This window comes from Sarcophilus harrisii, chromosome 6, assembly GCF_902635505.1.
Source record: "Sarcophilus harrisii chromosome 6, mSarHar1.11, whole genome shotgun sequence".
NCBI classification, from domain to species: Eukaryota; Metazoa; Chordata; class Mammalia; order Dasyuromorphia; family Dasyuridae; genus Sarcophilus; species Sarcophilus harrisii.
In genome coordinates this window covers 243,304,663-243,319,455 of record NC_045431.1, presented here as the reverse complement: position 1 = coordinate 243,319,455, position 14,793 = coordinate 243,304,663, and the positions used below count along the sequence as shown (strand labels likewise).

The 14,793-nt window shown below is 57.7% G+C and overlaps 1 protein-coding gene and 1 long non-coding RNA gene across 5 annotated transcripts in view; one reads left to right on the top strand and one right to left on the bottom strand.

Annotated features, from left to right (window-relative positions):
• Positions 1-310: 310 nt before the first annotated feature.
• Positions 311-14,793, bottom strand: part of ATL3 (atlastin GTPase 3) — a 30,550-nt gene continuing 16,067 nt past the window's right edge. For all 4 annotated transcript variants that reach the window (XM_031943475.1, XM_003774478.4, XM_031943476.1 and 1 more), the window contains 10 exons: positions 13,790-13,894; positions 13,449-13,499; positions 10,290-10,346; positions 9,978-10,070; positions 9,452-9,590; positions 7,047-7,174; positions 6,803-6,859; positions 4,992-5,063; positions 4,392-4,823; positions 311-3,730 (listed from right to left, as the gene is read on the bottom strand). In XM_031943475.1, the coding sequence (XP_031799335.1) occupies positions 3,644-3,730; positions 4,392-4,823; positions 4,992-5,063; positions 6,803-6,859; positions 7,047-7,174; positions 9,452-9,590; positions 9,978-10,070; positions 10,290-10,346; positions 13,449-13,499; positions 13,790-13,894 (1,221 nt within the window). In that variant the 3' untranslated portion in view covers positions 311-3,643. The remainder of the gene's footprint in view (positions 3,731-4,391; positions 4,824-4,991; positions 5,064-6,802; positions 6,860-7,046; positions 7,175-9,451; positions 9,591-9,977; positions 10,071-10,289; positions 10,347-13,448; positions 13,500-13,789; positions 13,895-14,793) is intronic.
• Positions 11,132-13,871, top strand: LOC116420038. Its single transcript, XR_004230365.1, has 2 exons — positions 11,132-11,808; positions 12,340-13,871. It is a non-coding gene; the product is annotated as an uncharacterized LOC116420038 (long non-coding RNA).

The following is a 14,793-nucleotide window of genomic DNA, read 5'->3' as shown; positions in this document are numbered from 1 at the left end:
ACTGCCCCTTTTCTCCAGGACCCCCAGAAACTGCCAGGGAAACACCCAACAGCCTGCGTGAGCACTGCAGCTCAGCCATGAGGGCCAGGTAGGAGGAGGATGGGCCATTTCCCCATTTCCTAGACAACAGCTAGAAAGGACCTAAGAAACCCTCCACCTCAGCATCAGGTTTTACAGATGAGGAAACTGAGACCAGGGCCTTTCACCACGGACCTCCCCACCCTGGGGCATGCTAGTCCTGAAGCTCCAGCACCATGGTGGGAGGCCCAGTTTCTTGATAAGTCTCCCAGAGTGAAGAAGAGGCGGGATGCATATGAAAACAGGTTGTGGTCTTTATTCCATTACACAATCTCACAACTCTGGGGGAATGTGATACAGAGACATGCAGGCTTCTGGTAAGAGTCCAGAGTACAGGCGGATGGGTACAGGCTCATCGGATTGCACAAACTAAACAACGGCTGGGGGGGGGGGGCACCCGCGGACCCCGCCAGAGTTCACCGGGACAGACCCAGCAGAGGCCCGCTGAGGGGGGCCCGCGGCGGCCGAGCGTGGGAATCTTTGGGAACCAGACGAAGGCCATTCTTTGCTTTGGCACTTGGAATCCCCATGTGGGAGAGAAAGGTGAGGCGGCTTTTCCAAGGCTCACTGCCCTTGGCTCCGGGGCCAGGGGGAGCCCCGCTTCCCCAGCCAGGACCCCACGTCGCAGGCCTCCCCATCCCTGACTGATTCTTTTTGGAGCCGGAGGAGCATCTTCCCTATTTAAGCAGCCGGATAAAAGGATCCAGCTCGTTTTCTAATTAAAAAACACGAAACCAACCCAGCGGCCCAAGTGGGTTCCGCTGACTTTCCAGCTCCACTTGGCAAAAGGTGCCACGACCCCCTCCCAGGCCAGCCCGGGACACCCCGGGAGGGTGGGGAGCCACCATCCGTCCCAGTAGGGACAAACGAAACCTGGTCACCCACGGCCACGCTGGTCCAAGTTCCCTGATCCCCAGGCCCGCGGACGAGACGCTGGGGTGTCTTACCCTACTCTCGGCTCCCGACTGCATCCATTATCTTACGGACTAAGTTACTCAAAGGTCAAACACACGGATCCCGTTTCAAATGGTGAAACTGAGGCTGTGTGCGTGACCTAGTGGAATGTGGGGGCGGGGGGCCCAGGGCCGGAGGCGAGTAGCCATGGCCCAGAACCACCCGGGGCGCTTCTGGCTATAGCAAGCCATGGTTTTTCTGCCAGCAGAGAACTGAAGGTCCAAGCCCTAGATGTGCTACAAATCACATTAATCCAAAGATTCTTTTAAAAAACACTTAAAAATCCAAGCTGCTTCTGCCCAAATGAGACTCTCCGAACCCGTGTCAACGGGGGCGTCCGAGGGGAAGCCACAGCAGCTGGGCCGGCCCCTCTGCAGATGCCAACCACACGCACGGCGCTCCAAAGACACAGCGGACCATCGGCCCGGCCACCTCTCACTCTGCGGTGGACAAACGGGCTCTCTCAGGCCCCTGGCACAACGGAGAGCCGTCAATTGCTAGTCCTCGGGACCCGAGTGCAAGTCCCCTCTGGGGGCTCCGGGTCCTCTCTAAACCAGAGATGAAGTCAGCATCTAGGAGAGACGCATCTCAGGACCCCGAGTTTGCCATTTGTGCTTGAAAAACTATCAAGGGAATGTGCCAAGGGAGACGAGCACAAGGGCGACCAGAGGAGACCAGCCACCTGGGAACCACAGCGCCGGCCTCCACGTCCAGCTGGGAGGGTGCAAAAAGGCTCAAATGTAAACTGAGGCGGCCCCCGGTCCTGGCTGAGACTAGACCGGGCAGACTCCAGCCAAGCCGGCCAAGACAAGACTTGGCTCCACGAGGAAAGGCAGCACCAGGGGAAAGCCGGAGGCCCCAAGCCCATCAGCCACTGAATAAAGGCTGCGCCAAATACCAAGCGACCAAAGACCTGGCATTTACCTCAGAGCCAGGAGCCGGCCAAGGGCCCGGGACCCACCCATCTGATTCTGGATGACATCGAGGGGGAAAGCTGCTCTCCGGCTCTAACAAACCATAGAAGGGCAACTTCCCCAAACGGGGGCTCCTGGGAAAGCCGCCCACCAGAAGTCCCCTCAAAGCAGAGGTTTGAGGAGGCCAGTAAAAGAGGCGCCCCATTTCATGCAACTGCTACAGTAACAGCTCCCATTTACAAAGTGCCATCTGTGAGTCACCATGTTGGATTTTGGAAGAAAGAGAAACGACTAGTAAGACAATACATTTGGAATTATTCTTGGACTTAAGAGGATACAAAACCCTGAGAGGGACGATCGGGCAATCCAGACAGGAGGCCTCGGTGGCCAGACTCAAGGGGCCTGAACTGGCCGTTTAGAAGTCACATGATCAAACGCTATCTTGCTTTCCCAACCTTCCCAAAATGCAACACTCATTCACTTTGGAAACTCCATCTCGCACACAGACAGGGTCCAAGGACAGAGAGACACCTCAGAGAAAACAAAGAGTTAAAATCTGGCAGAATGAAGCAGAGAAGCGGCCAGCGGATCAGATCAGAACCAGTCCCATCGAAATCATGGCCAGATCGGCCCTGCCGGCCATGGCCCAGAATCTCCCCAAAAGGGAGAGGCGGCCCCGGAGCCGGGATCTCACTTGGTTACATTCCTCCACGCACCCAGGAGGGATTGGGGGGCAGGGGAGAGGGTGGCAGCTGCTCCTGGGGTCCCCCAGACAGTGGAATAACACCTGCTGAGCCTCTGGCCCCCAAGGCACCATCGGAAGGAAGGCAGTTCTATTCGGTTAAGACTTCCCTGGTCCTCCAGAAAGGTCTGCCCTGACGCAGCTTCTGGGAGAACGAGGCTATTTTAAGACAAAATTAAAAATCTGAAACTAAAGCTCAGATTTTGAGTACAGGAGACACAGTGAATTGGACCAAGGCACAGGATCAAGTGACTTGTCAGGGGTCACTCAGTTTATTTCTTGGTTTGAGCCCGTGCACTTTGTCCTCCGCCGGCCATTTCCCTCCGACGTTCTGGGCTAAAAGGAAGCCATGGTGAGAGCCGGGAAGGCAGAAGAGCACGGGCACCCGGGGCCAGTGTCCCTGCCTCCCCTTCCCCAAGGAGGCTGGCCGTGGCCACAGGGCAGAGGCACACAGGAGGCTACAGGGGCACGAGGAGCCTGCTTTCCAACTCTCCCGGACAGAAGTCTTCGGCCCGGCGCCTCGGGACGCCTGCCAGAGGTGACATGTGGCAACACAACCTGCCCATTCCTTCCCTAGGTCCTCTTTCCTCCCCAGCATATCCATGGCTAGCACGAGTCCAGATCAAAAGGCACTCTGTGGTACAAAAAGGACTTTTCAAGCTGCTTTTGCTTTTGGCCTCCAGCCTCCCCCCTCCCCTATATAAAGTGCAAAAAAAGGAAAAGCGAAATAATACAAGAACAAGACAAGGGCTTGGACCTCTACCGGAAAGGAAAGAAAGGCTCCCGACAGTCCTGGAGGTGGGTTTAAGCCACAGGCAAACGTCTGCTCCATTTATTACAGCATTGTATTTCGAGTCTTGCAGGATGGCGTCCCCCTCACAGGTGAGCTCTGGCTGCTGCTGGAGGTCCGGGGCGGCCGCAGCGGGACGCGGTCTGCCCGGGCCAAGGCCCCACTTTATTGGCACTTTTTATCCACCAGCGGTCTCCTGCACTCGGCTTCCCCGACGGTCTCAGGAGTGGAATTACTCATGCAGGAGGTAGCCTGCAAAAGCCCATGGGCACAGGGTGAGTCTGCTGGGCGAGGGCGATGCGGGCAGGGAGGCTCTGGAGCCCCCGATCACCCAGGCACACAGGACAATGACACTGGGCCACAAGTGATTTTCATGGATGGCTGGGAGTGCTCCCATGGAGTTGGCAAGGGAGTGCTCCATCTGTGCTTGGCTCCCCCCTCGCCTGGAAGCTGGGGGGGGGAGTGGGGAGCACGTACACATACACATCCCCTGTGGGCCCCCCCACACCTGTGGAGGCAGCTAGTAGCCCACCTTAAGAAAGGCCTCCTGAAGCCAGTGGAGGAGGGGGGGCAGGGAGAAGCAGGGGACCCCCACTAAGCCCAGAGCCCCCCACTGCCTGGGACTTCTTGGGGATGGTCCAGGGGTTAGGACTTGTGGGGACAAGGCAGCCGAGGAGCCTCCTCCCTCCCCATCCCACAGCTGAGCCCGACGGGGACGCCGCCCAGGGACATCCGCTGGCCATCTCTTTTAAAGCAATGCTCAAGGGAGACGGAGATTGGGGGCAGAGGTCAGGCTCTGCAAACAGGGATGGGAAAAAGGAGGCCCCGGTTTCGCTCCCCCCGGTTTCCTCCGTAGCCCCCGTGTTTGGGCGTTAAGAAGCCCCCGAGGACGAAGGCGTCGGTGCCCCCTCACCTGCTCGAGGACGAAGGCCGTACTGGAGTCGATGGCGCCGCCCAGCTCACGGTACTGGCCCGAGTAGCGGACATAGCCCCAGGTCAGCAGGGAGATGAAGAGCAGCCCCAGCAGGCAGTTGCAGAGCTGGGTGATCATCTCGAGGCCCAGGAAGCTGGAGAGGCCCGAGCTCAGGTAGAGCACCAGGATGAAGCTGAAGAGCACGGCCGGCGTGCGGAAAGAGCTGAACACATTCTTGCTGCTGTTGTGCTTGATGAAGTGGCCGTACAGCTCCTGGATCTCCCTCTCCAGCTCGTTCTGGTAGCGCAGGCTGAAGTCCTTGCCCCCCATCTTCTTGCTCTTCTTGAAATGTTCTATGGCCTGCTTCCGGAACTCGTCGTGCTTCTGCTGCAGGGCGTCCGACGCTAGGTAGGGCTTCTCCCCTCCGCAGACCTGCGCGGACCAGACGGGCCCCTGAGCCACGGGGAGACCCCATCACCAGCACATACCCCGCCAGGCCGGGGGCCATCATGCGTCCCCCCCGCAGCTGTGGATCAGGCCGGAGGGCCCCGGGGCCTCTGCCAAGAAGGGCTCCCTCCCACCCTCCCTGCTCCTGGCTACCTTCTCCATGTTGTTGTAGTACATGTCCTTGGCAGACGCCGCCGCGGCTAGGTTGTTGGCTTCCGCAGTGGCCTTTGAAGAAAGGGACAGAAGCTTTACTCGGCCCCACCCTCGAGTGACTGCAAGGAGCTTTCTTCTCTCCCTCCCATTTGTGAGCCAAGTGCAACCAGCCCCCCGAGGCCTCGTCCCCAAAGGGCCCAGGGCCGCCGCGCTCCCCCGTCACGGGGGCAGACTCGTCCATCTTCCTGAGCCGCCCCTCGACAAACAGGCCTCGACTTCCGCTCCCCTTGCAGGCCATCCCCCGACCCTCTTCCCAGCTTCCTCTTCAGTCCACGGGCACGGCCAGCTCGTGCCCTACTGGCACCTCCAGTGGGAGGCGCTCTTCCTACAAGGAGGGCTAGAGGGGAGCTCCGACCGCCACCCTAAGGGAGGAGGGGGCTGGCAGCAGCAGGTCCGCACCCCTTGGAGCCCAAAGTCGGGCCGAGCTCTCGGCTTCCACGCCACACACGGTCCTGCCGAGGGTGCCGGGCTTTGGCTACCATGGGGCACGTGAGCGCCTGCTGACTGGCCACAAAAAGACCCACCTTCACCATCACACGAGAAGTCACAAGAAGGCCCCCAGTGGGCGTGGCGTTGGCATCCGGCCTGGCCGGCACAGTGCCCTTGGGAGGGCTCCTTATGGCAAAGCTTCCTCGGAAGGTCCTGGCCCCACCAGGCCCAGGTAAGGGCTCCCGGGGATGGGCCCTGCACAGGACATTGTGCCGACCACCCCAAGCTCCCTGGCCTAGGCCTCAAGGCCAGGGCCTAGTCAAGGACCAAGCCAAGCTAACTGCTCGGATTAGGGGTGGCAGCTTCTGTCTTCACCCAAAGGCCCATCATTTTCATGCTGATTTTCCCGTGTCCTTGAGGTTACAAGATGAGTCCCCAGGAACCGAAGAGGAAAACGCCGCAGGGGGCAGGCTATGGCGGGCCACGGGGGAGGCCCCAAGGAAACAAGATGGGTAGATCCCATGAGAGTATAACCCACGGGTTATCTCTGAGGTCCACGAGTGCCCCAGAGGCGTCCCAGCCCCTGGAGCAAAGTTGCTCCGGCCCTGCGGTCACACCCGGTGCCACCAGGCCCGATGCGAGGCACACTCAGCCTCCCTCCCTCCCTGGCTCTTCAGTCCGCCGTGTGTCCCTTGGGGCGGGGAGCCTCTTGCCAGCCCAATGACTGAGGGGCTGCAGCACCCAGGAAGAGCAGCATGGTCACAGGGAACCCCCTCAGTGACATCACAGAGCCCGGGAATGAGGTGGCCCCGACACCAGCCCTCACTGGTCAGCGTGCCTACGAGGGGGGCGGGGGCAGCCCACACCCACTGCTGACACCTCCAAGCTGGGGAGCACCCGGTGGGGGACCCCGGGGCAGGGCAGCCAGCTGAGGGCCCTAGGGATGCTTCGTCTGGGGACGGGGGGACAGGGGGGTGGAGGGTAGGGGGGCAGGTGGCAGCAAGGCCAAGAGAAGGGAAGAAAAGGAAATCAGGGCCGGAAGGAGCTGCCTGCCCAGGGAGGCCCCACAGGGGCGCATGGGGGACTTTCCAATGGACTCCAAAATCCCCAGTCCCCGGCCGCCCTGGGATCCCACCAGGGAGCCACCCCTGGGCTCCTACTCCAAGGCCACCTATTTCTAGGCAGTCCCAAAGTCTCCATGGAACATTCTGGGAAGTGGCCTCCAAATGAATGGGGCTCAGCCTCCCCCCACCCCGGGGCACTGTGGGGAAGGGGAGCAGGAAGCTGTGACTCCCATCCTTCGCGTGGGGCAAATGGCTCACCTGAAGCATTGACTTGGGATGAGGCAGCCCTTCTCCTTGGTAAATCTTAATGTAGGCCTGGAAGAGAAACACGAGGCGATGACGCAAAGGCGCAGCGCAGTGCCAGGAGCACCCCCAGGAGGGCCCTTCCTGCCTGGGGAGAAGCCCCCGACACCGGCCCGGCCCTCCCAGCCTGGCAGACCCCTCTCCCGGAGCGGCACTGCCCCTGCTGGCTCTCGGGGCCAGGCCGGTGGCGGGCGCTCACCTTAAAATACTCCAGCAGGCCCCGACAGTTGACTTTGGAGCCGTTGATCTCCTTTTCCATTAACTTGCTTGGTTCTAACAAAAATGGTATCAGCGTCTGTAACTGTTCTTTGAATTCAGGAGAGATGTCTGTCCGGGGGAGCAGAGGGGAACAGAGAGTGAGCCGTGGGCCGGACTCAGCCCCCAGAGGCCCAGGACAGAGCCTGAGGCTGTTCCAGCCCCCATCCTCCCCACCCCCAACCCCCGCACCCCCACACCCGACGTAAGGATCCTGGGACCCAAGGGGGTCCCTTTCAGAAAGTGACAAAACCAGCGAGTCTAGATCTCTGCAAGATGTGTCAGGCTACCGCCAAGGCCCCAGTGACTTCTGGGACCGGGGCAGATGGGGGCAGGCGCTGCGGGGGCACAGCCCCAGGAGACTTCTGGAGAGGGAGAGGCCCCTTCAGACTCTCCCCGCATAAGGAAGGCTCCTTCTGGCCGCTCCCTCCGGTGGCAGCCCGTGGTGGAGCCGAGAGGTGCTGACCCGCGTGGGGGGAGCTTCCGCCCTCCACCAACGGATCCATGACCCAGACCCATCCCTAAGCTTAGTTTCACACCATTGTCTCATAAGGTAGGAGGAGAGAAGGAAGGAGGGAGGGAGAAGGGAAAGAGAGAATGAAAGGGGGGAAGGGAGAAAGAAAGAGGGAAGACAGGGATGAAAGGAGGGAGAAAAAGAGGAAGGGAGAGGAAAAAAGAAGAAAGGAGGGAAGGAGCAAAGGAGGAGGGAGGAAGAGAAAAAGGAGGAGGAGGGAGGGAGAGAAAGAGAAGGAAAAAAGGAGAGAGAGGGAAAAGGAGGGAAAGAGGAGGGAGGGAGGGAACAAGTACCTACTTACTAAGCACCTACTATGTACCAGACACTGTGTTAAGCACTATACAAATATTAGCTCATTTGACTGTCACAATAAGCCTGGGAGGTAGGGGTTATTATGATCCCATTTTACAGCTAAGGAAACCGAGGCAGGCAGAGAGTGGCAGAGCTAGTAGCCAACAGGGGTTATTAACACAAACATCACCCTCATCCCCAATTCCCAGTCTGAAAAAAGGGCATTAAGCCACGTGCCCAGTCACAGAAGGAGCAGCAGAGCCCGAGCAGATGACCCTGCTCCCTCGGGACACATATGGTGGCTGGCCGTCCGGGAGAGTACCGGGGGACATTGCTGCTCTCTCTGGATCTGTCACATGATGGCTCTAGTTCTCCGGGACTCCCAGCAGGAGTTCCCCCCCCCCCCCTTTCCAGGGAGGAGGAGCCTCAGCCTGAGCTGCCCACCTCACCTCCTCAGAAACTCACTTTCAAGGGCATTAAATCAGCTACGTGGTTGCCAAGGCAACCAATGGTGCTAGAACAGTGATCGCCCGACCCCTGTAACTCGAGCGTCTCCCTTCCCAGGAGACACCAGGCCAGGCCCGTGGCCCCCAACCACATTGTGTTGGGGGCAACGTTATTCCAGGCGGGGGAGGGGCTGGGGAGAAAAGCTGCATCTTTACGTAATGCTTGAAAATCTGGCTTTTTCCTTCAATTATGAATTTTAAAAATCAGTGACAGCGTGATTCTGAGGAGGGGGGCCTGGGGCCCCAGAAGGAAGCCGCCTCTGCACATGCACCAACATGCAGAAGACGCCAACTGCCGGTTCCCAGCCTCATCCAATTAGGAGAAGTCATGTTTAACAGCTTGCACTGGGGGGGTGGGAGACAGACGGCGGGCACAATCCCATCTGCCCACAGAGAGCCCCAGAGCTCACTGAATCAGCACGCCAGCAGCTCTGGGCCTGTCTGCCAACTGGGTGAAAAGCTGCCTCTGCTGGGTAAGTGGGGGGCAAAGGTCGTTCTAGCAACCTCCTTTTCTCTGGCTCCGTTCGGACCAGCTTGGACACCAGGTCAGCCTCTTCCCCCAAATGGCCGCCACGCGGGTGACAACAGCCAGCTCTGAGCTCACCCGCGAGCGTGGCCCAATGTTACTAACAGGGTCACAAGGCAGGTCGGAAACAAAGCCTTGCCACTTTTACAGATGGATAAACTGAGGCACAATGATGCCATCGTGCTACTGTCAGCAAATCAGGTCAAAAACAGAAGCAGCGTCCCCGGCTGCCCCCGGTTCCCCAGGACCAAGTGGGCTTGAGGAGCATGGGCTCCCTCTCCTGGGTCCTTTCACTGCTGGGAAAGACTGCAGGCATGGCATGCCCCCTGAAAAGACCCCATTTTCACCATTTCATTGAAGGGGAAACAGTGGCCGAGCCCGCAGGCCCTGGTGCAAGGCCCAGCCCAATCTAGGGGCTTCCTTACAGGGGGTCTGGAGCCACGCGGCCTCTCACAAAGGGGCCACCAGAAGCCAAGCACATTCCTGATCACGCGCTTGTCTTCTGCACAAACCTTTCAGTTTTCCGTCAAAGGACGAGCTCGTGGCCACCTGAAGCCCCGGGTGTGGGAGGAGGAAGCAGTTGACACTGGTGAAACATGAGCGAATGTGATTTCGGACGTTCTGAATTTCCTCGTGCTGCTGCTCCTTAACCTGCCAAGGAAGACCCAAAAACTGGAACTCAGCTCCTGCGACCGGAGAGACAGCACAGGCCCCCTGAAGCCAGGACCTTGGGGAGCTGGGGAGCCACCAGAACCGCCCCCCCAGATGCCATCGTGACACAGAGAAGCCCCCGCGCACACAAGCGCAGAGCTTGCCGGTCCCTGGTGAGAATGAGGGGAGGCCCGGGGCCCACGCAGGCGGCCAAGCCACCAGAAGAGAGAGGCTCCACAAGGTGCACTGGCCGACCAAGAACGCTCTAAATGGAGTTCTTTCAGTCTGGGCCAAAAGCCGAGGCCGCCCTCGCTGGTCCCTGCGCTTCCACGCCAATAACCTGTGTGGAGTGAGGGCGACTGACAAACGCCCCTGGCCCCCAGTTACCTGCAAGCGCTTCTCCAGAAATGCCATGCCTCCCTCAAGTCCGTAGCTGTACTCATAAGGAAAGCTCCAGTCTCGGATCAGAAACATCAGCGTCTGTGCAGGGAGAGAAGGAGCAGGGTCTCAAGTTGGCAAGACTCTGCCTCAGCTTCCCCGTCTATAAAATGGGACTCATCCCAAGGCCCTGGGGCAAGGGTCTCGCTGACAAGGCCTCTGGCAAGTGTGATCCCTGGGAACTGTCACCTCCCCCTGGGAGCTGAGGACATGTGGCACAGAGCTATCACCAGCCAATGCCAGCCAGAGGGAGGGACGCACCTGAAAGGGCTTCTGGGAAACTTCATCCATTGCCAGCCGACCATATTCCGTGAATAACTTTGAAAAACAGACAGACGTAAAGGACAAGAGGTGAAAACACAGCAGTGGAAAACATGTCTCCGGTGCAGACCCCTGTGAGCCCAGTGTGGACCCGTGAGCCCAGTGCGGACCCGTGAGCCCAGTGCGAACCCCTGTGACCCCGGTGCAGATCCCTCAGCCTAGCATGCCCCAGCGACACGTCTCCCCCTGGCCTCCAGGAGTGGCCCTGGCTCGCTGCTGCTTCCATAAAGTTTTCCTCCCATTTGGTGCTGGGGAGGGCAGGACGCACATGGCTTCCCAGGGTTCCCGGGGAGGGTGCTGGTCTGGAGCCCGAGAGGGCGGCGCTGGGGACCCAGGGCCCAGAAGCCCCAGCAAACAGAGAAGAGAATGGCCCTGGCCCAGTGTGAGACACAAGCAGAAACAACCCAGACTGCCTTAAGACACGCAAAATAAATGTCTGCGAGAGCATCAGAAGAGGCTCCAAGCTGAGGGCTGGGCTTGAGCCACACCTAGAGACAAAGGAGACCCTGAGGGGAGCAGCGCGTGCCAGGCCAGGCCCGCCTGGGCGCAGTCTGTCCCACGAGAAAATGATACGCTAGCCAGCCGGGCACACAGGGCTACTAAAAGGAGAAAAACTGGCCGCGGGTGAGGAGGGGGGTCCCATACTCTGGCCCATGCCTGAGGGGCTCGGGGTGACCCCACTAGGGGTCATCCCATTTCTACATCAGTGGGTCTGTCTCAGGGCTGCCCATCCGAGGCCTCCCAGTCATTTCTAGAGGGATGCTCGGGGATGACGCCCACTCCCCACAACCTCTCCCCAGTCAGAACTTCTCACCATCCCATCCTTCCCCTCTGCCCTCCCATGAGACCTGTGGGACACCTAAACTCAAAGGCACACCCTGCCTCGGACCACCCTTCAGCTCCCTTCCCCTGCCAACACCCACCTCCAGCACACTCCCAGCCCCCTTTTCCTTCCAGAGAAGCTCGGACTGAGTGCCCGCCCTTTCCCTTGCCTCCAGAAAGCATCGCCCTGCTCCTCAGCTCCCACAGCCCGGCCTCTGCCTCCGGTCCTGCCCCAGCGGCTTCCAACAACCTGACTTCCTCTGTCCTCCCACTCCCCTACCTTTGCCCTGTCCCGGCCCCATCACGCCCTCCTCCCCTAACAGTTTAGCTCCTCCACCAACATCTGTATTAACTCCCTGCGTGTCTGACCACAGTCGTCTCCTCTGACAGAATGGGAATTCCTTGCAACGAGAAAATGTTTCCTTTGTGTATCCGACCCCAGCAGGGACTTAAACAACCTGTGGCCAATCACTGGAGGGGAGAACTGAAGCAGGAGACAGTCGGAGAGGGCCACGGCCCCTGCTTCCTTCCCAACTCCCAATGGACTAAAGAGTAACCTATGGCGACAACTTCCTGAGGAACCCCTTGGCCTGAGCTCAGGCCCCTCCGGGGTCCCCAGCACTCTGCCAGGTCTCAGGTGCGGCTCTCTCAGCCATGGCCTTGTGCCTCAGATTCCCACCCCCCTTCCTCCTTCCTCCTCTCAGAGAGCTCATCCAGCCCCGTGACTGCCATCAGCCTCTCATTGTCCAACATAGGCTTGTGAGGATTTACTGAGCCCGGGGTTGAGACAGAGACCCAACCCTGACCGTGACGGGGCCCACCTGAGTGGCTCAGCTCCCTGTGCCCATTGGGCTGCCAGCCGGGACACTGACCACTCTCCCCGCCCTGGTGAACATTTCATCTGAACCTTAGTCCAAGCCATTAGTGAAAATGTGAGAGGGGACAAGCAGGTGTCGCGGTGACCCACCCAAGGTCTCCCATCACGGGAAAGTCGGGTCCTCAACAACGACTCTGCAATCATCTCTCCCACCTCAACAATGACCTCAACACCCAGTCCCCATTTTACTATCTCCTCCACAAGAACAAGAGCAGATAATCAATCCAAAATGTTGCTAAAAATCTGTGCCAGGCACATCTACCTCATTCCTCTGATCTCCTCTTTTCACAGCCCTGTCCAAAAAAGAAAGGAGAGTCCGACCTAACCTGTTCTCCAGAAAGCGATCTCGACTGCTTCTAAGGAACCTCCCGCCTCCTTCCCGAGGTGTTTGCTCAAATTTTCCATTTTGAAATGTTTCCAGAAGCTCCAGGAGTTCCTGACCTTTCTACCCTCTGCTCCCCCCTGCCTGGTGTGGAAGTCCAGAGGTGGGCAGCGCTGGGCCCCAGGGGCAGATACTCCTCTGGGATATGCCCTTCCCACACCCCCACCAGCCTGGCTGACACAGCTGCCCACTCTCTCAAACTCTGGGTCGGTGAGCCCGTGGGAGGGAGCGATCACAGCTAGGGACCCTGAGAGCTGAGGGAGCCAAGTTATCCATATCACATGGGAGGGGGTGCTCCCGTTACGCTCAGGGGACTAGCCCTGTCATGCACTCTGGTACTCAGCTCAAACAACTACCTGGCCAGTCCTTCGAGAGCTGAGAAATAAGGCAAGAAAAGACCGACTCAGACCAAGGTCGACAACGCTTGGGGATGACGCTCAAATTCTGTCCCAAACCACTCCCTGGCCCGGAGAACTCTCAGCCTTCCTGAGAGCCATCCACCTGTGGGCCCAGCAGCACCCAAGGCACATGGCCAGGCCTTGCCGGGGATAGACAAGCCTTGAGCTGCACTCCCAAATTCCTGCCAAGAGGAATATCAGGATCCTGGTTCCACACCATGCCAGGAATTCTCAAGGTGCCAATAGCTGGAGGCACTGGTGGCTACTGTAGTGTTCTAGTCCCCAAAGGGGAAGGATGGGGGACACAGAGGAGGATGACAAGCCGGGTCATGGACTGGATATAGGAGAGCAGTATCCAAGCAAGGTCAGGTACAGGGAAGCAGGAGGGGATATGCTGCCAAGGACTCTGGGGCACCGGGGAAAGGAGCCTAGGAGGGGATGAGCCCGGCTGTTCAGGGTTTTCTGAAGAGGATCCAGGTGGAAAAGCCCAAATATGGGACCTGGGCAGGCCTCGGGGCAGCAACCTCCTCCCACCCTTGAGCCTCACATAGAAAACCACGCTCTGATTGACTAAAAAGAGGTGAGACAATCCCATAGCAAAACCTTGTGAGCCATGTTACCTGCAGCTGCTGTAGGTCGTCCTCCTGAATGTTTTGGGACAAATTATAAATCTGTAATGAAAGCAGTTTCATATTTACACCCTCCAGAGAGGAACAATTAAGCTGAAGAACACCCCTTCCCCCCGCCCAAGTCTGAGCCACTGCAGGGCCGCGTCCTGGAGCCCAAGCCTGGCTCACGGCACAGAGGCCCAAGGAGCTTCTTCGAAGGAAATCCTTCCTCAATACCTCCCACCTAGGCAGGCGACCCTCTCCAGGAAGACGAGTCGTCCCAAAGACCGGAGGGACCTCAGGACACCCCCAACCAGAGCGTCCCATTCAGCAACGTCCGGTGGCAGGCTCACCTGGATGGAGCTGGTCATGGTGCTGAGGGCAAATATGGTTGCACAGTCCTTCACCGTCGAATGGCTGTCAAAAGCTCCTTGAGTATCCATCAAAATTACTGCAACCTGAACAAGATGCAAAAAGGACGTGAAAAATGAAGGCCTGGGGGTAAAGAAGCTGCTCTGAAAAGCCAACTATCCTACAAAGAGACCTTGTGAACAAACCTGCCGGGCAGTTCTAGCCCTGCAAGATCCAGTCCTCTCTGACTCACTGCCCAAGGGCGGCTTGAGAAAGAAAGCACATGGAGCAACATGGAGGAAGGGGGCGCCTGCCCCTCCGTCAAGGACGTGACATCAAAGGTACCCCAAAGGCAGCCACTACAATCTTCTGATCAGACTCAGAGCCAGAATTCTTATTGTGCTTGGACAGGAAACCAAGAAGTTTCATTTAATTTCTCTTAATCCTACAGACTTAATTTAATTAACTTAACATAATTTCTCTTAATCCTACAAACACAGTAATAAAACCACACATACATTATATATGTTAAAGGTAGGTAATTACTTGCAGTATTGTCTTCATCATTCTCATTTGTAGGGTTTTTCAGGTAGCATTATTCTCATTTGTAACAGCATGACATAATTTTATACAAGCACGCCTTACAAAATGGAGAGCCCTCACACAAATAAAGTCAGATTTAAACAATTAGAAAAATATCAATTGTTCATGGGTAGGACGAGCTAATAAAAACGACAGTTCTGCCTAAATTGGTTTACTTGTTCAGTGTCATACCAATCAAACTGCCAAAAATTATTTTATAGAACTATTAAAAAATAACAAAATTCATCTGGAAAAAAAGGTCAAGAATATCAAGGGAATTAATGAAAAGAAATACAAAGGAGGGTGGTTTAGCAGTACCGGACCTAAAACTCTCTTAATAAAGCAGTAGTCATCAAAACCATTTGGCACTGGCTAAGAGTGATGGATCAGTAGAATATATTAGACACACACAGCACAATAAGCA